The sequence below is a fragment of the Mesitornis unicolor genome, unplaced genomic scaffold (assembly GCF_000695765.1).
Source record: "Mesitornis unicolor isolate BGI_N332 unplaced genomic scaffold, ASM69576v1 scaffold1689, whole genome shotgun sequence".
Lineage (NCBI taxonomy): Eukaryota > Metazoa > Chordata > Aves > Mesitornithiformes > Mesitornithidae > Mesitornis > Mesitornis unicolor.
The window spans coordinates 51,730-77,497 of NW_010207764.1; the positions used below are offsets into that span (position 1 = coordinate 51,730).

At 43.9% G+C, this 25,768-nt stretch overlaps 1 protein-coding gene across 3 annotated transcripts; it reads right to left on the reverse strand.

Moving 5' to 3' along the window:
* Positions 1–3,064: 3,064 nt before the first annotated feature.
* Positions 3,065–24,359, reverse strand: ASB2 (ankyrin repeat and SOCS box containing 2). Of its 3 annotated transcripts, XM_010192211.1 has the most exons (11): positions 24,202–24,359; positions 24,115–24,150; positions 23,606–23,627; positions 22,493–22,566; positions 17,540–17,706; positions 16,944–17,099; positions 14,921–15,166; positions 12,697–12,868; positions 7,715–8,276; positions 3,820–3,973; positions 3,065–3,201 (listed from the first exon to the last, which is right to left on the reverse strand). In XM_010192211.1, exons 1-11 carry the CDS (start codon positions 24,357–24,359, stop codon positions 3,065–3,067), a joined length of 1,884 nt encoding a protein of 627 aa, XP_010190513.1. The 3 variants fall into 3 exon arrangements, with proteins under 3 accessions (XP_010190513.1, XP_010190512.1, XP_010190514.1); XM_010192210.1 differs by lacking the exon at positions 23,606–23,627 and having other exon boundaries at positions 22,493–22,597; positions 24,115–24,359; XM_010192212.1 differs by lacking the exons at positions 22,493–22,566; positions 23,606–23,627 and having other exon boundaries at positions 24,115–24,359.
* Between the last annotated feature and the right edge of the window lie 1,409 nt (positions 24,360–25,768).

Below are 25,768 nucleotides of genomic sequence, written 5' to 3' on the forward strand. Positions count from 1 at the left end.
CACACTCAGTAAAAACAAGTCACTTTACCTTGCACTACAACTACTGATCTGCTTACAAAACCTGGTTTGTTTGGGATTTGGGGTATTTGTCTTTTCATAACTTCTAGATAGATGTATTGAATGCACATTGAATTTGTGCAGATTCAGTGTTGTGCACAAAATATTGTGTCAACGACCGGAGTGGAGAGGTAGTGGGCTCCATTTTAGTGCAAATAAATGTAAACTGAGTGTGTGAAGATTTGCTGTAAGGATCAAGCAGAAAGGAGTTAATAACACTGTAATTAGCAGATTCCCCCTCTAACAGACTCTTCTCTCCTCAGTTTCTGTGCACAGTGTGCCCGTAGACTTCCCACAATTGTGATACGTTCCCAATCAGACCAGTGCTCTCTAGCTCAGTGCCTCCTGCTCAGGACAGATGGTTGAGACCAACCAGGACATGGGTGAACCAACAGAGGCGAAGGTCTCTTGGCTGGAAGAAGAAATGGGCTTTCCATGTTTGCTCCACTCGAACTTAGTTTCAACTTGCAAGATTTTGGCATTCTTAACAACGTTGGCTCAGAGGAAATTCCCAGTTTGGGATATCTTTTGAAATCCCAGCCCTGTGCTTATGCATGGAGTTGGTGATTGTGAAATCTTCTATCAGCCAGCGGTCACCAGGGCTGTCATTGTACACTAAACATGTGCTAAGTAAATGGTCTTCACCAAGGTGTGTCTGTATCCATCACTCTCTACGACTCTGTTACAATCATTTAATTTCAAGGAATTTTCTACTGATTTTTATCAGTGTAAGACCCAGATCTTCGCTGTTCAGTCCCATAAAGTGAGAGATGCACGAACTCCACAGGTGATGTTCTATCTCTCAAGCTATCGCTTACCAATACAGAGTCTTCACTGGCAAAACTGGTCTAAAGATTTCTCGTTCCCTCCATCCAGTATTTTTCCAACCTGAAGCAACTCCCCATTCACACTTCAGGAGACAAGGGGGTAGATCCTAAACTGGTATTAATGGAATTTCAGCAGTGCAGGAATCTCACTTGATTTTCCAAAGCTTTGCAAGAAGATCACTGTTCAGTGTAAGCTGAAATCTGTTGTTTTTGAAACCTTTTTTGCATTTCGGAAGGGAACAGCTATGGACAGAGTGCCCATAGCTGTAACCAATTCTTCTTCTGCTCACATCTTGTCCCAGAAATGCTGAACACATTTCACGCAAAACCATCACAAATCCTGAACCTGTGTGCCCAGACAGACTTGTATGTGTGCAACACACTTTTAGTCCTGTGTTAAGGTATAAAACTCCACACAAACAAAACTCAGTGCAGTGCATTTTCCCTACTTACATTTCTATCTGATTCCATGGATGGTATGCAGGCCAACAAACAAAACCAGATCTGTCAGGTCTCTGGTGGGGAATCCAGACAAGCCATGGTGCATATATCCATTGCCACCTAAGGTAAGAATGAGTGTGCTTCTAATGTAAAATCTGCAGAGATGTAGTTCCAAACTTAGGCTTTTCCATCCTTACTGAGGTGCCTGGTCAGGAATGAGGCACTCATCAAACCAGTGGTTCAGCAAGTCACACCTGTCAATTGCGCTGTAGTCACTGCCAATAACCCCTCATGGGCTCCTCGGCCTCCCCAGCTGTGAGGGAATGTGACTTGTTAAAAACTTCAATAAAAGAATTTCATGGACAATTATAGCCGTTCAGCTGATAGATGGTAACTTGTTAAGCTGCCATAAATCAGTTGTGGATCTGAGCTGTAAATAGGTGACCTAATTTTCAAAGAAGCTGAGATAACTTAGTGTCAAAGGGAGCTGATAGATACTTCAGACTTCAAAAGTCAGAAAATTTGGGGCTAAATCCTAAGACTTTTATTCTGCCTGTGTAATATCTGACACCAAATGTGGTCCTATTGACTTAAGTGAAACTACACCTGGTGCAAGAAACTTAGCATTGTTTAGGCACCTGAATAAAGTTTTGGAAGCCTAATTCTGGGTATTAATTTTCATAAATATCAAAGTTTGACTTTCATAATTTTAAAATAATCTCTTTTTTCTTCCATTGATGGTACTGTGATAGCCACAGCGGTCCAAGGAGGGAGGAGAGGGTAGGTTTTGTACGGACAAGAACTTCTAGGGGAGCAACAGATGAAGCTGCCTCTCCCTATGTACCCTGCTTCTCTCCTTCACATCACTTTCTACTCATGCTCCTCTAGGGCTTTATTCTTTTCTGACACCAGCTTTATGACAGAGTAAAGCTACTGGTTACAGTGCAGCTACTACTAATTTACACCAAAAAACAACCAAACTCAGAGTTCCCTTCAAATCCCCAGTCCAGTAAATTTTCTCAAGCAGAATTTCACCTACTTCCTATTGTAAATGTAATACAACATGAACTGTATTTACTATGTGCAAATACAATTCTTACATCCTTCTTAAATAAAACTTCCCTTGACTTTTAAAGGAATCAGCATTTCTGGATTTTAGTCTATTAAAAAAGTTCTGAGCTTTGAATGTTCAGAAATCAAGTACTCTACTCAATAAGAAAGGTCCAAAAAACGAAAGCAAAAGTGTTAGCAAGATGGTGTCAAAATATCAGAAATTAGCAACCAGCACACACAGCAGAAATCCAAAAAGTAGAATAGAAACTAAAATAAAAATCTCAGTCAGTGATTGTTTTCCCAAATATGTTGAATCTTGACCATTTCTGAATTGTGATCACAGCAAGGATGCTAAGCTCCACCACTTCCCCAGGGCACCTTTCAGTTCTTCACTGATACTTGCTTGAGCACTATTCATTTTCAGTGTCGGCTTTCAATTCTTGTTCTTTGCAGACCAAGCTCAGAGGTGAATCATCTGTGTTTTCTCTTGGAAACCCTAACAACAGTCCTATGTTTAGCTCTCTGACTCCTCCATTTCCCTCTCATTCATGCTCCAGAAGCATTTGTCTCTTAGATTAGTCATTGGAGGGCACTTGACCAAGCCAGCAGCAATTTGTCTCCACTGTGCAGGATGCGCGCCCTTGCCATGCCAATGATGCTGGATGCCATGTCTGGTGTGCCTGGGGTCACTGTGTGTAATCGTGCTGTAGGTATCGAATCAGTCTGTCTGGGAGAGGCAAGGTGTTGAGAAGTTCAATGCGGTTTCTTCCAACCAGGCTTCGTACCTTGACACGGCAAAGATGGGAAAGAGGTCGTGGGGGCTCTGAAAGACAGAAACATGGTCAGAAACGTGAGCAGAACAGGTTTAAACTTGAGAGAGACAGCTTCGGTTAGTGGCAAGAGGAAAATGGAGAAGGAGGAATGAAAAGAGGGGACTTCTCTGTAACGGAGAAGTGACGTGTCTGGCATTGGTGGCAGCTCATCTGTGCTGAAGCACAACATAGGGCAGGAAGCCGGGCTGGAAGATGGGGTGCTGTATGCCATCTCAGCCTTAGTAATAGGCTTTTTAGGATGACTTAAACAAGCCTCTTCACAGTACTCAGGCTTGCCTTTGAAAATAAATGTAATATGTACAAAATTTAACTTGGTGCCAGAAAACTAATTCCAATATTGTCTATGGAAGACTTTGGATCCTGAGAGAAAGGATGTTTAGGACAGCAGAATATTAGTGAAAGCTTTAAAGGCCACTGGTGCTTGTTGGGCTGCTGTGGAGATGGTCACACTGCCCACCTGCCCAGCAATTTCTGGTGCCTCATACCTGGTCCAAAATCTGATTCAGTCTCAAATCCTATGAAGTTTAAGGGATGAACACTAAGATGACTGAGGTTTTGAATTAGGTAGTGGGAGTTATTGTCCTAGATTCATTCCAGGGTGACCATACCTGCTTTTTCTTTAATGACAGCCCAGTCCTCATAGCTGTCAATGTGCTCTTTGAGCCGGGAGCAGAGCTGCACGTTACCCACATAATCCAGGAGAACATCAATGATCGGCCCAGCCCAGCGACTCATCTCTGGAGTAGACACCATTTCGCAAAACTTCAAGGAAAAAGAGATTGACTACTGTCAGTGGGATGGGAATGTACCCATGGAAACTGCAACAACAGCAACAGCCCTGACTGAGTTGGTGGTCCCACCCTTCTACCAGTTGTGAGGGCAATTACCAGTTTTCCCTCAGAAAACTTCAACTAAAGTCTGGTTTTTTTCACAACTGAAGGCATAATCCCCTCTTTACAACTACAGGAGGACACGAAACCCTTGTGGAGTCTTAGCTCTGGAGCATGGAAAGGATGCTGAATTGTCTACAGGGTCCGAAGGTCCTACTTCCACAGAAATGGGAGGGCAGAGGAGTGCTCACAGCTTTGCCTCAAGCCAAGGAGCTGCTGAAAGATCCATACAGCCCAGGGTGCTGTGGCCAGGGTGCTGGGTTCCTTCCTCTGCTTGGGAGGGGCCCTGTGGGGCAACTGTGCATGAAGGACACTTAGGGAAGATTCAGCAGAGCATAGCACTGCCTACTTCTGGTGAACTCACTGGTATCTGCAGCTTCTGGGGACCAAACACGTCACTAGAAACAAGCCTGGGGAAATCTCTGCAGAGATGAATCCCAGGCAGTTTTACTTGCCCATGGGAGAACTGTCCTGGGCCTAATACAGAGCAAAAGCATCTTCCTTACTCACTCCTGGATTGGTCAAATCTTCTTTTGCCCCCAGTGTGAGCTGCAGAGTGCTCAGAGCTGTTGCATGGAGGGCTGCTTATGGAGATGCTGAATAACAGACTTAAGGACCTGATTTTAAGCAGTCTCATTTCAAAAAAGTACTGACTTCTCTTCCCACTTTAATCTAAATATGTGTATTATACCAGACAGCTTCATCTGTCTCTGTTAGGGTGCTGCATATGATGAAGATATCTGTGGACTTATCTGCATGTGAGCAGCTAGAAAATTTAAGATTAATTAAATCACTCTGTGTGGATAAGAACAGAGGCACATGGCCAAACACAACTGAATGATGGTGGCTTAAGCACCATCCATCAGCTTAGGCACTGCGACTGTCTGTAGGCACCCGCCGAGCCCACCCTAAAGAGGAAATAAAATGCAACAGCTTAAACCTCTTCAAGTTTAAGCTCCTGTAACTAGATTACATTTGATTATACATGCATGAGTCCTAACTCAAAATGCATTCAACTCTTGTTTGGATACTCCTATTCAGAAATAAAGTCATATTAACTCACCCAGAGAATAAAGCTGCAGAAAATTATAAGGTCATTTTATTCAAAGGGAGAGAATGCTGAGAGCATTGACAGAGGTGTTTACTATTCTGACACATTTTTTTTCACCGAGCATCACCATGCAATGTTTCCTGGAAAATTAGTTACAGTAATTTTGGGAGGATCCCAGCAGACAACCTATAGTTTCCTACCTGGATCACTTATGGGAAGCTTGGTTTAGTTTGTCTGGCTGTCAAGCCCCAGTGCATATGCCATTGCCATGCAGTTACCCACAGGACGTGCAAACTGAGGATCTGCACCATGACCTCCAAGCAGTAACTCTGTCAGAGTTTAAATGAGGATATGTGTAGGGCAATAAAACACTGGATCTCACTGCTCTCCTCTTCATGCCTCCGCCAGAGATCTTGTCTGCCTGTTTCTCTCATAAAATGTTCCAAAACACATTGCAGGAAAAGAAGCAGAGCAAAACGAAGCAAAATCATGCAAACGTGCAACTACAGGCAATGGGACTGACTGAGGGACAAAGCGACTGGGAGCCTGCGGTCTCGGCAGGCCCCTGAATGCCCTCTCGCGGCTGTAGGACACTTCACTCCCTGCCTTCACGGTTTTGACACTGCAATTTTGGAAATGCGGGGTGAGACAGCAACCATTTTTCTGTGTTTGCTTCCTCCAGGACACATTAATTTAGTAGCAGCAGTAAGGATTTATAGTTCTGCATTTTTCAAACCCCCTTCCAGAGGCTCATAGTCTTTATTGTGTGAAGACTAATCATTCAGATTTATTATCCTTACGTAATCTTATACTAGAAAACAAAAAATGACCATATTTTGTGTAGAGAAGGCTATAGTTTCATGAGATCCTCTATATTTCAGAATACAAACCATATCACAACTGTGTCATGAAGATACACTGCACAAGTCTTACTTTTATTAGACAAATTCCAAGCGGTAAGAAGCAAATTTAAAATAATATTGGAGGGAAAGGATTGGTTTTTCTCTGTATGCATTTGTCCCTCACAGGTCTCTCTAGGCACACACACAATTTTACACAGCTTTTGCTGTCTCTGCCTTATGTGGTCTGACCTTTGAGGTGATGACTCTGTGAGTGACCTAATATTTTGTGGGGCGCTAAAAGTAGTTATAGGTGACATCCAGAGAGAAATAATGTGCTTAAATAAGTAAAAACAGAACTGGTTTTGAGTGGGTGGGATATCATAGGGGGCTACAGACAAACCCCCTCTCCTTGCCTTGGAATTCCAGCCCTCTGTTCTCCCTACCTGCTACCACATCGTGGTTCAAGAAGTAGAGATGATGAATTTCATTATTCGTTCTTTGACAAAAAAATGTGGTGTCCTTGAGCAATTTTTCTGTGACAAACACTCTCAAGGAGAACATAGCTCTGTTTGGGATAAGAGATTATTTTGATGGACTCTTACAGTCCTCTTTCTAAGATTTCTTTTTTGCTTGTTTGCTTCCCAGACGTGTTACTGGAGAGTAAAATCTTTTGAAAGACACGACCGATTAAAGGGTCAAGATTTCCTAGAATCTTTTAATGCTTTCCTTTAGTCTTACCACAGCCAAGGAGCATTTATTGGTGACCATCTCTTTGGGCTAAATGACACTTCTGAATTCCTCAAAGCTACACTGAAACTAGATATAAGCTGATTTATTTCTTCTCTGATTCTTTGCAAAATAGAAAGACTGCCATGCTGAGACTTCTTTGTGGTGTTGCATGTTGAAGGATAGCAAATTTTGATTGGAGAATCAGATTTAGTTTGGGATATATTGGATGGAGTCAATATGCAGAGATCAGAAATAAAATGTGCAATCCAAGATCCTGCAAATCCTTTGAGGGGTTGAGAGTCCAATTCCAGCACAATGGAACCTGAGCCCAGCTGCGCTTTGGAAAGGACGACAAAGATACACAGGTAAAATGTGGATATCTAAAACTGTAAGTGGCTTTGAAAGTATGAAATTATGGATCTAGATCTCCTAATCTCTTTTGAAAACTTCAAATATAATGCACAGTCGTATAGCTAAAGTAACTATTTACGCTCTCTCTCCAGGGCTGCTTATCCAGTAGACTTGGAAATTGCAACTATTTACATTCATTAGTTTACACTCATAAAGCGAAGCACTAGACAATTTTAATTCAACCAGGAGCTTAAATTCCGTATCAGACAAAACAAGAGGCAAATAAAACAAGCATTTTCCTACTGCCCATATGCTACTGCCTGTAAAGGAAACATTCTTCATTCCTGGCACCTCAGGTCCAGAGGAAAAGAATATTGTAGATCTCATGGAAAGGCTGTCAAGGCGGCTATAATTCATTGCAAATTCAAGCTAGGGCCACAGGAGCTGATTCCTATCCTCCTGCTGCCATTGAACATAGACTTGGAACATTTACAGGCTCTTATTGAACCTTTTTTTTCTGTAAATAAAGTAGGAATAAAGGCATCTTCTCTCACAGGAAATTTGGGAGAAAAAAATATGTTAAAGTTTTCTAGTAGGAAAGGTCCTCAGAAGTACTGTAGTTAGACTAGACAGTGCTTACCTGTACTACAGTTGGCTTCTTGGACAGCTGAGGATCATTAAGTCTGTCCCGTCTGTAATTTAAGGCAGGGTGTGGGCCATTTCCATACTGACACTCGAAACAGGAACCTGCATCACAGCCCAGATCCAGGAGATACTTCAGCAAGGAAAGATACTTCATCGAAAACATGATGGTAGCTGGAAATGCGGTTGGATGGCTTGATATATAGGCATCAATGTTGGCTCCATGGTCAAGGAGCAGTTTCATGGTCTTCAGGCAGCCCAGGCGGATGGCGATGAGTAAGGGGTTGATGAGGTCAACATTGGGGTTGGCTCCGGCTTGCAGCAGGAGTTCCGTGGCATAAATGTTGTTGTTAAAAACAGCAAAATAGAGGGGAGTGGTGCGTCTGTCCTCGTAGAGGTAGGACCGTTCGTCGGAAAGGATAGTGTTGACTTCATAGCCAGCATCGATCAGCTCTTCCAAGATGTCATCGTTGTTGCGCTCAGCTGCTAAGTGCAGGGGGCTGATGCCACTGCGCTTGACACGAGTGCGGCTGGTCACAGGGATCAGCATGGAGACAATCCTGCCGGGTGGAGAGTCAGCGAACAGCAGTGAGCTCTAGGGGATCTACAGTCGTACGGCAAACTGTAGCTCTGTGGTTGTAACCATAAGAGAGGTGCAGGCAGCTCCTAACTTGGGCACAGAAACAACTCTCTCTGAGAGAAACCAGAGTGTGTGAACTTGAAACCTTTCAACAATTCCCTGTGCCTAAAATGTGAGTTGTGTGATCCCCTCTTTCATGGAGGAACAAATTATTTTGAAATTACCCCCCAGTTTCTATGAGCTAGTGACAGCTAGAGGGACAGTTACAGTGGAAGAGACGATGTGCTGGTACCTCACCTATCCTGTTGTAGCTCTCTTAGGCAGGGCAGGACTGGAGGAACAGGCGCACAGCCACCGGCCTGAGGTGCCAGCAGAGAGGCTGTATCTCCCCATCTCCATTGGGATTGCTTTATTGCTCAGAGAAAGGCAACAACACAAGGCATTAGTATGCCTCCTGGGTCCCAGCCACAGAAAGAAGCTTGAAGATCAGGAAGGAGGTGAAACCAAACTGTCCTCGGCAGGACTGAGCTAGGATGAATTACATATTTGGTTTCCAGACATTACCCTGGATTATCCCCATCCTGGAGGCCCTCACTGTGTGGCTTTTCACTGTGATAAATCCATGGGGCTATCAGCGTCCATCCCAGATAATGGGGAGTAAAAAAGGCAGTTAAGAAAAGGGAGAAAAAGAAATAAAATTATTTTCCAGGGTGGTTTCCATGCTTTAGCCAAGGAGAAAAAATGTGCAGCCAAGCCCTAAACCCCAGTAATGAAGGGACTGCAATTGGAAAGTGTGAGTGCAACATAAATCAAGCTGCTCTCATTATGTAACGTGAATATACGTAATGTGTAGTTATGATGTACAGGAGCCTTGCAGTCACAAAGCTGTGATGGTTTTTATGTCTCCATAGGTGTCATTGGAGTTGCATGACCAGCCTCATGGGTTAAACTCTCACCTCCTACTTACCAAGTTGGGTGTTTTAGTGAAAGTTGATTCTGTAAATACAGAGAAGTCACCTTAAGCTACTTCCAAAAAGAGACTAGGGAACATCTAACCTGAGTCTGCTTGCTGTCTCAGGAGATGCCCCTGGTCCCTATATAATGCTTGGGCAGAGAGGGATATCTGAAAGAGGACCTTGTGGGAGCAAGCTAAGCACACTTTCTCTTCTTCCTCCCACGTAGACTCCTCCATCTAGCAGCCAACAGCTCTCCTAACACACAAATGTGCAAAGCTCAGTTTCCTACCCTGTAGTGTGTCTCCTTTAAAATGCTGTGTATCTTCAGCTTGACTGCAATGGCTGATCCCAACACTGGGCCCTCAAACATATATTTACATAATGAACCAAGTCAAATATAAGTGTTAGTCTCAGGAAAACCTTTGTCTGTGAGGCATTGAATGATCCTGTGAAAGACTGAGCCTCCAACGCTCCCAGGAGCTGAAATAAGAGTTGAAGATGCATAACACTTTACAGGGTTACGTTCCTATTTACATGATGTCTCCAAGTGACTTCTACATCTCATTTTTAAACAAAAAAGCTTTTAAAATTATTTAAATATCTTCAGAAATTAAGAAGAGGGTTGTTTTTTATTCCAAGAAGCCTCACTAACCTTCCAATGATGCTCACCAGGGAGCAGGAGGTCTGGGTGCTGGTGAGCTGGCAACTTCCCACCATTAGCAAATGTTCTGTAAGAGCCATAATAACAAAAAGGGCACAGAGCACGGCGAGGACGCTATGCCAAGTGCCAGCATTAGTCATCCCATGATCAACTGTTTTGAAGATTTAAGGGTCTGTTTTGTTCTTTCCCTCCAGCGTGAGTGCTTCAGCCACACATCTGAGTTAAGGAGGACCTGCATAATTTCTGTCTGCAAGGAGGACCCAAACCTTGCTGCAGGGGTGTCACCCTGAGGCTCTGAATCCAAATGCTGCAGTGTCCCAGGCCTCAGTACAATCCCTGTACCTCAGATTTATTTTGGGAGCCAAAGCAGGAAGCATCAAATTTGTATCAGAGTTTAATTTGGTAGCTTGAACCTGTCTCTAACCCTCCGAAGTCGGGTGGTTTAGTAATATGGTGCCTCCACCACCACTGCAGTCTTTCCTGTCTGCCTAGAGGGAGAAGGGAGCTCAAGTGAAGGCAGTCAAGGCTGGGCAAGCCAGACCACATCCCATATATACAGGACTGAGCTTCATGTACAGTTTTGAAACAGTGCTGAGTTTCTCCTCATCCATGACACCTGCTTTTGTGATATCTATTTGATAGAAATTACATGGCGGAGAAGACAGAGCATCCTTAGCATGACCATGCCAAGAGTTTCTTGATTTCCATTTACATAATAAATCCACCCACGCTTCACAAAGTCTTCCCTTCTCAGCATCTCAGTTCTGAGGGGGAAGGAGTCAAATGATGGCTCGCGATGGTCCTACAGCTTCCCTTACGAATTTCGGGTCAGTATTGACAAGGTGTCATTTAAAATAAACAAACATCAAGTAACAAGAGTTGACAGTTGAGCCTTGGGACCACATTCTTGGCTTTTTGATGGTAGGGAGCCTTCGTGCCCTGGCAAAAAAACTGAAGCAAGGAATTCCTGCAGAATTACGTATTAAATCTGCAGGAATACAAAGAGAGGTCACCATGAAGGGTGTTATTTTACTGAATACCAAAGGAATTAAGAATATTCAGCCAGTTGGGCTAAAGCTTTGTCATTCAGATAAATATTTATAGGAGAAGATATTTTTCTTTTTTCTTTCCTTGGCACTTAGTTTGCAGCAGTGGTGCACAAAAAATGTGTTCAGCCTTTTACATATGAGGGAAGTCAGGTTTTGGGTTCAATTCTGGTCTTATTTACACTGCTGGTTGCTGGCAATGATAGACGTGAGGTCTGAATCAGGCCCTTTTTTCATAACATTGGGATGGACTCAGGTTGCAGTTTCCATGTAAATGTATTTTCACGTTGGGGTGTGAAACTATAGAGGGGAGGAAAAGATTCAGAGAGCTGGTCCAGACCCTGCATACAAACTGGATTCAGACCAACTCACTGAGATCAACTCAGATCAACTTTTTTGAAAGTGAGCAACTGGAGCTGGGTTCTGTCTCTAGCACATTTCTCATCCAAAATGTGTTTGTTTTCAACAAAATGCCTTTGTAACTCAAACCCCGCAGAAAATTTTGAATCATGCCTGGATTAGTCTATGCAGGGTATTCATATGCATGCTGTAAGCACATAAACCCATTACAGAAAGTCTCCCTGGACTGCCCTCTAAAATGCACAGCTTGCTCAGAGAAGCAGGCCTACTCTAACGACAGAAAATTAACATCTTCAGGACCATCAAAGTGATTTGAGAAGCTTAATTTGGATTCCTAAGCAGACCTAAATGCTAGGATAAAAGATGTTACGGGAAGGTGTAGTGCTGACAAAGGTTTTAATTTCTCAGACATAAAAGAATCTGAAGAAGGCCAGGCCTCGAAAAAGCCAGGTAAACAAGATTTACGTGAAAGTGCAGCAATCCCATCCCTAGACAGCACCTTCCAAATTGAAACCCTTTATCACAGGCTTAGTGGAGTTTCTCCCCCTCCTATCTACATCTCTACTTTAGAGGACTGCTAAATTGAACCAATTTCTGGTTATTTTTTACATTAGTTACTTTTCTCACTCTTTAAAGAATGTGCTCAACTCTATCCCAGACACATTTAATTTCAGAAACAAACCACTGGATCTTTTTATGCATCTGTCTATTACATTTAAGAGTAATTTAATCAGTCAATCATAAAGTATATTTTCAAGACTGTGAGTAAGTCTCGTGCTTCTTTTCTGAAGCCTTTCCAATATCCTGAAAGGTTTCTGAAAGGGAGGATACCAGAACTGGACACCGTCTTCTAGCAACAACCTCACTAATGCCCTGGAGATTCACTTAACCACTTCCTGCTGTCAGCATCTGAATTATTGTTAATAAAACCTGAACACAAGAGAGATGAATGCAGCGTGTTCTGCTCGTGCAGAAGAATCACAATGGGCTCATGTAGGAAAATGATGGAAAACTATGCTGCAATAACTATTGAGAACTAACACTGCCCCCTTGGATGCCTTTTTATTCCCTCTCAAGCATAATTTGTGAAGCTTGGTTTAATCCACTTCCAAGACGTACGAGGTTATTTAACTGTAATAGGTGATATCTTGGCAAAGCTAAAGGAATCCTGCACCCCACATTACTGTTCATGCCATCCCATCCCATCTCACCCCAGTCCAGCCCAGCCCAGCCCAACCTAGCCCAGCCCATTCTGAAAAAACACAGCTCCCTTGCTTGCAGTGCTCAGAATTAGACCTGGAACATCACATTCTCCTTTTCAGAAGGACTTTGGATTCTTGTCTAAAAACTGAAACTATGAAATAAAATAAAACTTACTCGCAAATCCCTTTTTTGGCTGCTATGTGAAGAGGTAACAGGCCATCCTTATTGGCTTTGTTAGCATCTGCTCCTTGGGACAAAAGAAACTTCACAATAGGTACGTGTCCATTTTTACAGGCTTCATAAAGAGCAGAGGCATTATCACTGGCTTGAGTGTTTATATCAGCACCTAGGAAGGAAGAAAATCTTTATGGCACCAAAAGGCTAAAATCAGATGGAACGAACATACTTTGGACGTGTATGTCTCCACGAAACTCAAGCTACAAAATGTTCTGGACAGGGATGTGAATGAGGTCATATCAGAGATGATATGGTCATATCAGTTATATGCAGTTATATCACAGAGTTCCTGGCTTTTAATATGATGTGACATTTGTGAGTGAGAGTTTAATGTGGGTGGAAACCATTAGCTCTCAGTCATGAATCCAGGCTCCATTCAGCTGTAGCTTAAAGGCAAAAAACATTAAAATGTGCTGTTCTTTATATAGCATGGCCTTTTCTCTAGACACAATAATTCCATTAATATTATATATATTATATACACTAGGTACATACACTGTTCCTGAGCAGGAGTGTGGACTGGTTGATCTCAGTAGGTGCTCTCAAAAATTCTATGGTTATTTATTTATGATATATATTTATTGATATTTATATATTTTATTTATACTTGATATATTCACACTACAAGTACATTTAAACTATTCATACTATATTTTAATTTTAGTACATATCCAGGCTAAAATAGAACTCTATAACATGATATCTACATGGTACCAAGGAACAATTCTAATTAGCTTTTAATTGGGCATGACTTAGTCAATGGATATTTCATTTCAAAACTCAGCACCTGACACCATATCGCTTCATTTCACGAGGGTTCAAGTTAGGCTCCAAATGGTAAGTTTTACCAAAAAATTATAAATATTATTAATGAGCTACTGGATTATTTGGGGCAATTTTTCTTGAGCTCTAGTGTGTGCTTGGCTTAATGAACAACATGCAAGAATAAACCAAGGCCTAATACTTTTTGGCCACAAACAATTTGGAATCTAGCTTTTTCTGTGCTAGATATTTAAGGTCTGAAAGCCTGGGTTTCTACTGTAATATACTGTACCATAGTGTCCTCAGGAAGGCTGTTCTATGTGTATCCTAAATGGGAATGACAGTTCTCTGGAGTTTTGCTTCTAAACCCCAACAAGGCAGCCAATCGGTTCCCTGATCACAAAAACTCCCTGCCAAAGAGAACATTTCCCTGTGCTCTCACCCCAAACCGAAACATCTGTGTTGTGTTTGGCCCTTTGAAGATGTTGTAGCTGGAAATATCAGAAGAATTGCAGTGACAAAACATAACACAGGACGATGTTCCTAATGAAAAAGAAATGAAAAAGAAACCCTTTTTCTGATGAACACTGCTCATCATAAACAACGCAGTGATATCATTCCTGGGATGCTCAGAGGAGCTCTTCAGGGCTTGAAAAAATTGGACAGTTTTATTGCATTTTCTCCTGTGTATTTTTCTCGAAATTGAACTTTAAGGAAATCCTAATATCTATCTAAGCTGAAACACAGATCACATTCTGGCTTAGTTTCTAAAACTGTAGGCAGTATGATAGGCTTAGAATAGTAGTAAACTATATTGTGCTTATTGTAAAGCTGTTCCACATGAATGAAGCACTAAAAGATAGGTTTAGTGTAAACTAGAATCAAATTCACTCTGTTTATATGTTGGAACACATACACATGGCGAGAGTGAGTCTGTTCTCCATTAACTATGCAGTAATACTTTATTTTCAGCTGGATTCATGAGTGGAGGAGAGCTAACCTTGCCCATCACCACACGTGTTCATGAGCAGATGGAGCTGGCTCATGTTCAACTTCTGCCATCTATTGCCACCTCCAGTTGTCTTTTAGGACTGATTGGATTTTAGGCTACATGTGTGCAGCAGTATGGGTTTTGAGAGCTGTCAGGCAATGCAGTTGCACCATATTACATCCCAAAATAGGCGACCATGAGTGAATGCTGAAGAACCATGTGTGTCTAGACCATGTGCTCTGAAAGTCCCGACACAATTCAGCCATCTGGAGCAGCAGGGCTTCAGCACCTCTGCAGGCTGGGCCTTTTGTTCAGAGACAGAAAAACCAAGCCAGGGAGAATTAATGGGAAATCTGAAATATTAAGGATGAAACGAGTAAAGGAATGTAACGGCACAACTGTACTCACCACATTTCGCCAGGTATCTCAGAGCTTCCAACTGCCCGCTCTCAGCTGCCACAAATAAAGAAGTGATCCCATAGGCGTTTGCAGACTCAATCTTGGCGCCTCCTTTCACAAGGATATCAATAATCTCCAGGTCATTTCGGGAGACAGCCTCATGGAGAGCAGTCCATCCTCGATTGCAGCGATGGTTGGTATCAGCATTGTACTGCACCAGGAGTCTCGCAGCTTCTGCGTTCTTGCGCTCGCAGGCTGTTTTGTATAAAAGGGAAGTGATTAGGACAGGCTTTTGAAAAGATGCTGTAAATTCTTGCAGTAAAGTCAATCTTTAGCCAGGACCTGGAGGAGGCCAAGTGTCTTGCGCAGGACTTGTGCCAAGCCTGGTACTGAGGGGCACCCAGCCCAGCACATTGGTACCAACTGGACATCACAGTGACACAGGGAGGTGACAAGGTGCAGGAGATAACTTATGAAGAACAAACATGTTATAGAAATCACAAGACCTGAACTCTTTCTTTCCAAATTCTGTGCTGCCCTGGACTGCAGATAATGCTCTACATAGACAAGAACATTAGGAAAGCTCAGACCAACAGTGGCCACAAAAGGATCCTTCAAAAACAATAATGCTGTGAGTTAGTAGCATTCTCTTAGTCTGCAACAGTGTACAGTTCAGGACCACCCTGAGCTAAAGGTATTTTCTTGATAATGGAGAGTATTTTGTTGATTTTTATTCTACTAATTTGTTCCATTGTTTTTTTGAATCCAAAATCATGAGGCCTCCTACACACTTTTACTGTGAGATCTGAAACCAAAGGTACCTAGAATATGCAGCCACTTTTACAACCCCCAACTAGCATTTGTTGTACAATGTGCAGAAACAGAGGCCAGCACAGTCCATAGCAGTTGTGGGTTTTTTTCTTTGAAATAGTAGTGCCTTTTTCTCACAGAGGTCCTGCCTTTTGGTTTTGATTCTTCCCTTGGGACATCACCATGGCTTCCTTTCCCATACATAGGTGGCACTCATGTGTACTGAAAGTAACTTTCTGATTAGGCACTGCTGTAATTACCTATGCATAGCTCTGCAGAGTTTCATTTGCTTCCATACTAGGGATGAACAATTTGTTACGATAATTTTTTCACTCCTTTTTTCCTGGAGAATAGACCAGAAGATTTTTGCATCAACACTAGCACATACTTAATAACAGGTTTTCTCTGGCTAAAGGGTGCTTTCATATTATTGTTATTATTATTATTATTGTTATTATCATTACTATGGCTGCTACTACTATTACCACTATTGTGTGTTTAATGCACAGTTGAACAGCTTTCCTTCAGCTGACTATAAGCCAGAAGTTTAAACTAAGGCATTTCAAACTGAGCAGCTCTAATGTCAGGCATCCAAAATTGGAGGCAAGATTACTGTTGAAAGCAGTAATATGTGCTTTTTAATGTTTTAGAGTGCTAAAAATAGTCTTGGCAGGAGCAGTCAATAAAAGGGGAAGGGACATGAAGGTGTGAGAGATCATTTCCTTCTCTGAATCTTTGTGATATCATGAATGTAATGCTGTTCTGCTAAAGAAAGTGTTCTCTCTGGCCAGAAATGTTATACGTCCATGCTAAACGCTTTACCTACTTCACTGAGTTGTTTCTAACATTATGTACCTTGCAGAGCACACAGCCTGGCCTGGCCCACACAGGATACAAATCACTGACATGTCTTCAGTTGCTGTACTCCCACCTCTAACAGCTTCTTAGGTCCTACTGTTTAGAAAAGCATACGTATTCCTGTGCTATCCAGCTTTCTGTAAGTTTGGGACACCGTGCAGACACCTTGTGCTTAGGATCCCTGATGTGGATGAGAAGAGAGGCTGTGGCATGGCAGGTCAGAGGCAGGAGATAGAGGGATACTGGAGGGAGGTAGAAGATAGAAGCTAATTGCCGAGTTTCAGCTCCACATCACAAGCGACCCTGCAGCATTTCCTTGGTGATGCCAGAAGAGCTCAGCATCCCTGGAAAAGCAGCCACTCACCTTTGTAGAGTGGCGTTTCTCTGGCCTTGTTGGAGATGTCAGGCTCGGCCCCGGCCTGCAGCAGGGTGAGCAGGCAGTCCAGGTTGCCCCGGCTGGTGGCCAGGTAGAGAGCTGTCTCCTCATTGAGGGTGCGCTGGTCAATTGTGCCAGGGTACGCTGTGGAGAAAGGGCAAGCCCGCAGTCATTATGGCATGTAGCATACCAGTATCTGCAGCACCATCACCTTTCAAAATCCTTGGAGTATTAGGTGACTTTTTATTGTTTCTTTCTTGGTTTATTTTCCTTTTATATGAACAACGTAAATTAATAATATACTATAAAGTTACTATAACTCAGATTAGTCACTGGCTTGGATTAAAACGTTTAGCTATGGCCGCTACTGATCCGGAAAGTTTGTGAGGTACTGCTGTAAGTTTTAGAGTCTTCAGTCTGGAAACCTATTCTCAAAGAGAAGGTGGAATTAATATACACTCAGAGAGGTTGAAAAAAAGCTTCACACACAGTCCCAGGGAAGGGTTGGGCTGCTGCTAATTCTGCTTTTTAGTTTATTCCTATTCTTCTCTCTTTTGTAACAAATTAGTTTTAACTTCACTGACCTTTTTGCAACAGGCTCAGACAACCTACTTGGCCATAGTAGGCCGCTTCATGGAGGGGTATCCAGCCGTCCTTATTGGGTTCAGAAAGGTTTTTTCCCGACTTCATCATGTTACAGACTGCTTTTTCATCTCCGTTCTTGATTGCTGCCACTACAGGATCAAGTTCCCTTTAAAACAAGATTAAAACCTGATTACTGCTTCCTTCATTACTGAGAAGCTTTTTAAAGCAACATCACTGTATCATTTGGCCAAAACAGTGAACCCCTACAGCCTATATGGCAATACGCATTTGTGGCCCTAGGGTGTCTTTCTATGAGGCCTGTAGAGGTAAAATTTGTCTGCTCTAATTTGACCATTCACAACATATCAGAAGAGTCACTGCTTGGAGGTGCTGATCTCTTTCCACGGAGCGTAAGGAAGCGTAGATGTGACTAATGTCCAATGTAAACATATGAATATTTTGTATGTCTGGAGTAGGGGAGACTAGCGCTACCCTTGAGCATCCATGGTGGTGATAATCACATCGCCCTGCCATTTGCTGTTGCGTGTCGCAAGGTGTTTCCATGTGAGACCTCTTAAATAATATCAGCTTTGAAGAGAATTGCCCCTGAAGAAAAATTGGAACTTTGATTCACAAGTGGCTTAGACATAAAGCAGAAATTATCAATAAATCTTGTTCTTGTATTTTAAACATGTTTCCTATTTCTCTTATACAAGCCTCTTTTCAGAAGTTAACTGGACCAGGTATGAAGAAGGGAGAACTCTACTTAGACTGTGTGAACATTAGGGTGTTAGTCTGGGAGGATAAAAAGAAAAATCCCCCCACTCAAATAAAACTCTGAGCTGCCCCTTGCGACCATGCCCCAGATATCCCCAGCTGTCATTTTGCCAGTGAGTACTCAAATTTTCAAAAATAATAACCACTTCAGACATTATAGACCTTCAAAAATGTCTCTTCAGTGTCCCAGTAAGACATGTTAAGTGCTGATCTCTTCTGAAAATCTGGTCTTTAGAAGCCTGCTTGGGAGCAGACCTGTTGGCAACATTGACAGAGTTAATGGGTCTTGCAGACCTCCTCGGCAAGTTATCAGTTCCCCAGGTAACTGCATCAATGAGGGGCCTCTGGGACCACAACTGGGACATGGTGCGCAACTGTGAAGTGGTTCATGCTACACAAAGATGGTCCATTTGAACCCAGCAAACCACCATCAGGCTCCACAGGGCCAAGCGACTTCTAGGCACAAGGAGGGAAAATGAATGAAAATATATTTTGGAGGTGGGAAATATTTTAAAGCCCCTTCAGAGCAGAAAGTGATTGAAATGTGTAGAATCACTAGAAAGTGTTAAAGTATTTCAGTGTTTACCAGAGAAAATAAAAATGAGAGTCATCTTTTTTGACACTACTAATTCTGAAGATTTCATGAAGAGGCTTGCTTTGAAAATCTACAAAAAGCATGAAGTGTGCTTCATGCCACCAACAAGCAGCCTACAACTGAGCTTTGCTTGACAAGCCTTCCCTTTGCCAAGCATGCACAGACGGGCAGCAACCCATTTCTCCAGACTATGTAAGACCAATGGCAAAGCAGGGCTGACCTGGGCACACCAGGCCTCCTGCAACAGCCACTGCTGGAGCCACAACACTGCCTGAAGGTCACTGCACCAAAACCATTTTTGGAGTTATTTTTCCACTAACCCAGTGAACATGGGTTATATTTTCAGAGGCAGAGAACAAGAGGATGTGGAAAACACAGAAGAGTTTGTGGTTTAAGTGAACTCTAAAGATAAAATCTTGCAGACTTGAATGCAGAGAGACTGGGGAGGGAGGTGCGTGTCTCAGGGAGACTGTTAACATTGCCAGGGTAGGAATGCAACATGTGATGAAGGTCATGCACGGCAGTGACGATGGGAACAACCAGAAACTCTGGTTATAACAGAAGGTCTAAAACACCAAAACAGAGTGAGATCAGAGACTGAAAAATACAAGCGGCTCAGCACAAGAGTCCTCAGAAAGCAGATCATTGGTACGACCTCTGCATTGAGTGCAGGCTACAGCAGCAGCGCTGGCTTTCATTGCCTTGCCCTGGCTGAACAGACCAACAGCCTGAAACTCACACAAGTGGCATTAATTTCAGCTTGACCAGAGGTACCCAGTCTGTCCCATAAACATTGATATTAACACTGAAAGAAAAGTCACCAAGCTGCTTCTCTGAGGATAAACTGAGAGCAGAAGCAGGTGAACACCACAGAGGTGCCAAGGAATGTGAAACACACCGTTTCCCAGGTGGAAAAGTACTTAGTGCCACTTGCTCCTTCCCTGTAGCTGGAAGCAGGGATCTCAAGGCAGCAGAGTCACAAAAATAGCAACACTGGAATGGGGGGAGATATGGGACACAGAAGCAAGCAGTTTGCCTAAGGAGATAACAGTGAGAGCAGGCATCTGCCTTCCTGGCCACAGCCCACCCAGGAGCAATGGATGCACCATTAATGCCAGGATGAGGTCCCAGGGACACTGCTGTGTCTCTGTGCTATTTAGAGAACCCTGGGGTCTAAAACTAAAATCGCTAGTTTTGTACAGATAATAGATTTTTATACAGGCACTGGAAATCGAGCATTTTGTTGAAGTCAGTTAACAGCAGCAATTGGCTGGGAGAGGAGGAGGATGTGGGGTATCTCTGTCACTAAAGCCTCTGGCACAAGGTGGCTGAAGCCATCTGTTGTTGTGGGCAAAGGTTCGTGTTACACACACAGGGCTGCTTGCTGCGACCTCAGGATTTGAGCACATGATAGAGTTACCAGTGCTTCATGAGTTACAGGGTGCCAGGTGGGCCATGGCAGGAGTATGTGCGTGGGGCTGGCACACAGCGAATGCGAGGTGAATCGCGTTAGCCGGGACCTCAGTGAAAGCAGAGGGTACCTCGGGTCTGTGATAGGGTTAAAAATGTGTGAAGAATCAGTTACAATTTTGCTGAAGCCCTCAGATGTTGAATGAAGCAAACTTCTGTCCATCTCCTTGACCTTAAATGATTCCCGGTTAAGATGAGGGGGTTTGCTGGACCAGGCTGCAGATGCTTTAGCCAAGCAAATTCCAGATCAGTACAGAAAGTTTAATGAATCTCCATGTGAAATCCTTGTTTTCTGCCTAGCTCACAGTTGGCTGTTATAAAAAACAACACTGCTGCTTGAATTTTGTCAGATATAAAAAAAAGGACTATCAGAACTATGGAGTAAGCCTGAAGATCTGATGAAATCTTAACCCTGTAGGCAAATCAAAAGAATTACTGCATTTCAAAGGCCAGTAGCTAAAATAATAAATACTCATTGCAGAAGAGATGTATGGTGGGGTCAACTCTGAGTGCTGCAGGAGAAGTTCAGTGGAGCACAGAAGGGTTCAGGAAGCTCCTTCTGTTCCCGGTAGCCTGGTGAGATGTGGGCAGCATGAAGGAACAACATCTCCCCAGGTGAAGCCAAGTGTCACCCCTGCCCAGCTCTGAGACCAGGGCTATAAAACAGTCATGCCATCATGATATCCTGGGGCTTCCCAGGCACATTTTTCCTCTCACCAGGCAGTAGAGGAGGGTTAGCTTATCAGCCTTATCCCAGCCTTGGTTGTGAGCTGAATTCTACTGAGCTATGTGATGGAGAAGAAAAGCCTGACCTCCAATGATCACACCTAGACCAAGAGAGAGATGCAAGGTGTGCAGAGCACCTAATGAGAGGATGCGATTTTGGTGTGGCCAAGGGGAGCTGAAAGGTGATAGGGTTGAGGGAGGCTCCTTGTTTCAGCATGAAGAGGTTTTCACATCTGTCTGGGAGGGCAATGTCAGTGAAGAGCTCGGAATGGAGACTGAATCAGGCAGGGTGCAGAGTGAGATGGGGGAGATTGTAGAGCTGGATCAGGGATGAAAGGAAGAAGAGTGGTGGAGGCGTAGCCACTGCAACTGTGCACCCAGGGAGGGACTTGTAAGGCAGATAAAACAAAGTGGATTTGAACTGGGTAGATAAAAAAAGCAGGGAAGAGTTTTCTGCAGGACACAGAGAAGTGCTGCCTACAGCACTTTCTTCTAATAGCTAAAGGCAGGTGCATGCAGCTACTGTGCCCCACATAAAGCTGTAATAAACCTATCTGGGTCCAGACATTTCCACTGGATGTAGGCAATGGGGCAGGGCTCAGGCCATCCCCTTGCCTGTCTGCTTTCCCCATCCATGTCTCTGCTCACCTAAGCTTGTTCACGGTCTGTGCCAACAGCAAAATGTGGCCAGAAGGATCAAAGTCAGCCAAGCTGGTTTCCTCCTTGGGCAGGTAGGATGTGGTACAGCTCCCCAGCAGCTCGCCTCAGTGTGGCAGGACAGTGCAGCTATTGTCAGGAATAGTCAGAAAACCTTGGGAGCATTTATAAAATATTTACTTTGAAGGGCTGGCCTTTCTCTCCCTGTTTATATACTTTAATAAAAATGTTTGTTTTCCCTACTCCTCTCCACTGTTAAACTTAATACCAATGCAGTTACTATCAGCACCTGCCTGCCTTATCTACCCTGTTGATGCAGGAGCCAGCCTATATAAATAAACCACAGCGCAGGCATCCCTTCCCTGCTGTCCTTGTCACCTCAGAGCTACAGAATGACCCAGAGTGCCCAGGACATGTACACTGGAGGGATAGAGAGGTATGAAGGGGGAGAAGAAAACAGGGGAGGTTTGGGGTGGGTCACTCACAAGAGCCTGGTTATGGTCCAGGGCATCTGGATGTTGGAATAAGAGTGGGAAGGCAGTGAGGGTGTGGTGCAGGTACCAGCAAGACCCTTCTAAGCAGTTCACAAACTCCTCCAGATGAACACCACCATTTCCCCCCACCAGACACCATCACCACCCAGAAGAGCAGGCTGAGTGGGAGAGTGGGTAAGAAGGCTTGTTTTGACCGCGGCGGAGGGGGGGAAACAGGAGAAGGAGGCACTTACACGGGCTGGGATGTGCTGAAGAGGCTGCTGTCGTACCTTCGCCTGACCCCCCAGGCTGCCCCCGAGCTGGACGGCTGAGTGCGGCCTCTCGACTGGGCCGCCAATCTGGAGTGGCGATGACATGAATGGAATAAGGAGAAATACTCCGAATAGGAGAAACAGGTCATGCTGAGGCAGAAACAGAGACACACATCCACAGAGAGGGAGCGAGCAAGCCTGCTGGTCGGGGCTTTGAATAAAAGCAGATGGCCACGGCTTGCTCTGCGCTGGATTCAGCTGCTTGCTCGGCTCGAGATTATTTTTGGCCCTCTGAGGAAGCGTCAGGGGATTCAAATGACCATATAAGACAACAGTGAGGTTAACCCTGCCGCCACCGCACAGGAAGCAGGCACGAGGCGAGGTGACATTCATCACCTCCGAAGTGCCACACAGGCAGGTTGGAGGCGGACGCAGAGGAGGACCCAGGGCCCCCAGGTGCTGGCTCCATTTCCAACCTTGCTATCCCAGGTGGCAGAAGAGTTCAGCAATGCCCCAGCACTGGAGATACAAGTGGGAGGTAAAAGGTTGCTGAGCTGAGGCAAAGGTGGGACAGGTTCATGCACAGAAATGCAGATGCTGCTTTTTGCCAAAATAGCAGGTGTCCAAGGGTCCTCCAAGGAGGACAGGGCTAAACAGCCAGGGAAGCCCTTCTTCTCCCCCATACCAGATCCCTGCAGCAGAGCTGATGGTACAAGTGCACGGTAGCGACGCCAAGAAGCGGGAGCAGGACTGCCTGCATCCCCAGTCTGCAGCAATGAAACACACTCCCTGCTCAGCAAACTGCCCCCAGCTCCCCAAAACGGAACAGTCACAGGTGGAAATGAGTGAGGTGTCAGAGGACAGTGGGGCTATGAGAAATATGAAGGAACAAAACTTCAGTTGCTCCCAGCTTGTTAAAAAAAAATAGTTTAAAATGATAGTTTTCTATCATCTTCCTTGGCTTTGGGGTGACTTTGTAACCTCTTTCTCCCCCCGCCCCCTCCTTGAGAAATCTGCCTTTTGAAAAATGAAAGGAGAACAACGTCTGGTTTGGAAACTGCCAGCAGGCCTCTGTAACCCACAGCCCCGTGTCACAGGGGAGGGGGGTGCCGCCACTCTTGGCTGAGCATGATGTGCTTCTGATCCGAAATAACTACATCCTTTAAAGTCTCTGCAGCATCTAAAAGGTAGCCAGCTCACACTGTTTTATATGCCTGCTCTTGGCCTCTCTCCTGTGTTTTCCCATAAAAAATGCTATGCTCCCCGTGTGGCAAAACCCAAGCAGGGTACAGAGAGAAAGGGGCTGCTGCCTTCAGCAGGCTCGCTTTCGTTCAGAAAAGCTTGTAGCAGTGCCCCTTTTCTTATTTTATTTGTTGCTTAGAACAAGACAACAGTGAGCAAATTCTCATTTTGTTGTGAGGGCGTAAATTGTTGACCTCATGGGATTTATAGCAGACTCCAGCTTTCAAACTAATGACAGACTCGCAGAGCGGCCGCTTGGCAAAGCTAATTAGAAAGCACGTGTTTTGACAGAGGAGGCTGTTTTGCTTTTCCCAGGCAGGGTGCTTTTCGGGACGGAATGGCTCAGGCAGGCGCTCACTCACCTTTGCCATGGGTAGATGTGGTAGGGTGGGTTGTGGCTGCTGGCGCGGTTGGGGGCGACCGCCTCGCTGGGACCGGCCACCATCGACTTCTGGTGGCTCTGGGCAGCTGATTGACCTGAGGGGTCCTCTTCCAAGCTCTGCTGGATGGCCATCTTTATAAGTTCATCTTCACTCAAGCTGCTGTACAGGCTGTATTCCTCACAGCCTATCGTTTGTCTTTGCGCATTTGCTGCTGTTGTAGCCATTTCTTTTTTCACTTTCCTGTAAATGGAAATTGTGATCATCAAAATCTGGAAAATGAAAGAAAGAAATGCAACTATCTCATGCTTTTGTTCAGCTCTGATCAGAAAACCCTTCAGAAATCCTTCACCAGGGAGAGAACATTATCAGCTAAAATCTGCATGTAAACTGAATGAACTAACTCCTTTCTATCACATAGAAGTATCTGATTTAGCTGGTGTTCAAAAAAGGGAAGGGAGCTGCTGCAAGCAAGGCAGGTTTTCATCTACTTGTTCTGGTTACCACAGCTCAAGAAAAATTAGGTAAAGGAAATCCCCATAAGATGAAAGAGATACAGCTTTGAAATTAATTTATTTAGGAGAATGCCAATTGATATATCTTAGTTGTTTTTTTGTTTTGTTTGTTTTATTTCTTGCGCTAGTTGCAGAAAATTAAGGGAAGAGTCTATCTGTTTGCCAGCTTTCTGCAAGGGCAGGCTCTTCACTGTGAAGTGTAAAGAGATGTAGAGGAGTACTTTTTTCCACCTTATTTGGATATCTCTTGAGCAACATGCAAAGCTCTTCTTTGAAGTCACTTTCTTTGTTTCACTCCACTGGGAGATCAACACGAGACTGCTCAGTTTCACTTCTGAATTTCACAGAACAGAGTTCAAGGTCATGAGTTTTATGACTTATGGTCAGACTTTTTTGTAAAAACTGCTGGTTGAGAACTGGAAATGAGAGACAGGGCACACTCAGTAATTGCAGAATGACTGTGAACCATCACCGCAGCGTGGGCTCAAAAAAAGCAAAGACAATCAAAAATACTGTGGTCTTTCCAGCAGTGATAGGGAAGAATTAATACCATGAATGTTTGGGTGCTCCAGCAGGACCCCATCCTCTGTTCCTGGCAGAGCCACCCAACCTCCTGCTGCTCAGGACCTTCCTTCCACCACACTGGGCACCACTGACGGCAAAGCCTTCAGCTCCTCTTCCCCACAAGACTGCTCTCTCTTTTGGTAGCTCCCCAAATGGTGATGAAGCCATATCTATGCATGTCAAGGCACTTGTGTTTGTTTCTTTAACCATAATTTAAAAAAAAAAAAAAGAAAAAGAAACTAATACAACTTGAAGAAATTGCAAGAGCTTGAATCAAGTCATAAATAACATAAAACTTTCGATTTAAGCTTTTCACTTCAGAAATGGTGATATCTCCCATATCAACAGCCACCTCAGACTCCAAGCACACCCCAGAAGAAGTGGGAAGAGCTGAGGGTAACAGAAAGCTCAGCAGATTTCAGATTGGCATTTAACTTTTAACAACAAAGGATGTATTTTACAGCCATGAATACCACCAAAATAAAACCTTCTGTTGCTGTAAATAATGCAACCCAATTTTGTTGGGTTTTTAAAAAATTATTCTTTTTAGCCAGATT

Excerpts from the sequence above, each read along its gene's own strand:
- ASB2 (XM_010192210.1), bottom strand. The coding sequence starts at position 24,359 with ATGGCTACAACAGCAGCAAATGCGCAAAGACAAACGATAGGCTGTGAG. Across the intron at positions 12,869-14,920 it reads GAGATACCTGGCGAAATGTG|GTGCTGATATAAACACTCAA; the intron begins GTGAGTACAGTT and ends CTTCCTTCCTAG. Across the intron at positions 3,974-7,714 it reads AGAAGCCAACTGTAGTACAG|TTTTGCGAAATGGTGTCTAC; the intron begins GTAAGCACTGTC and ends TTTTCCTTGAAG.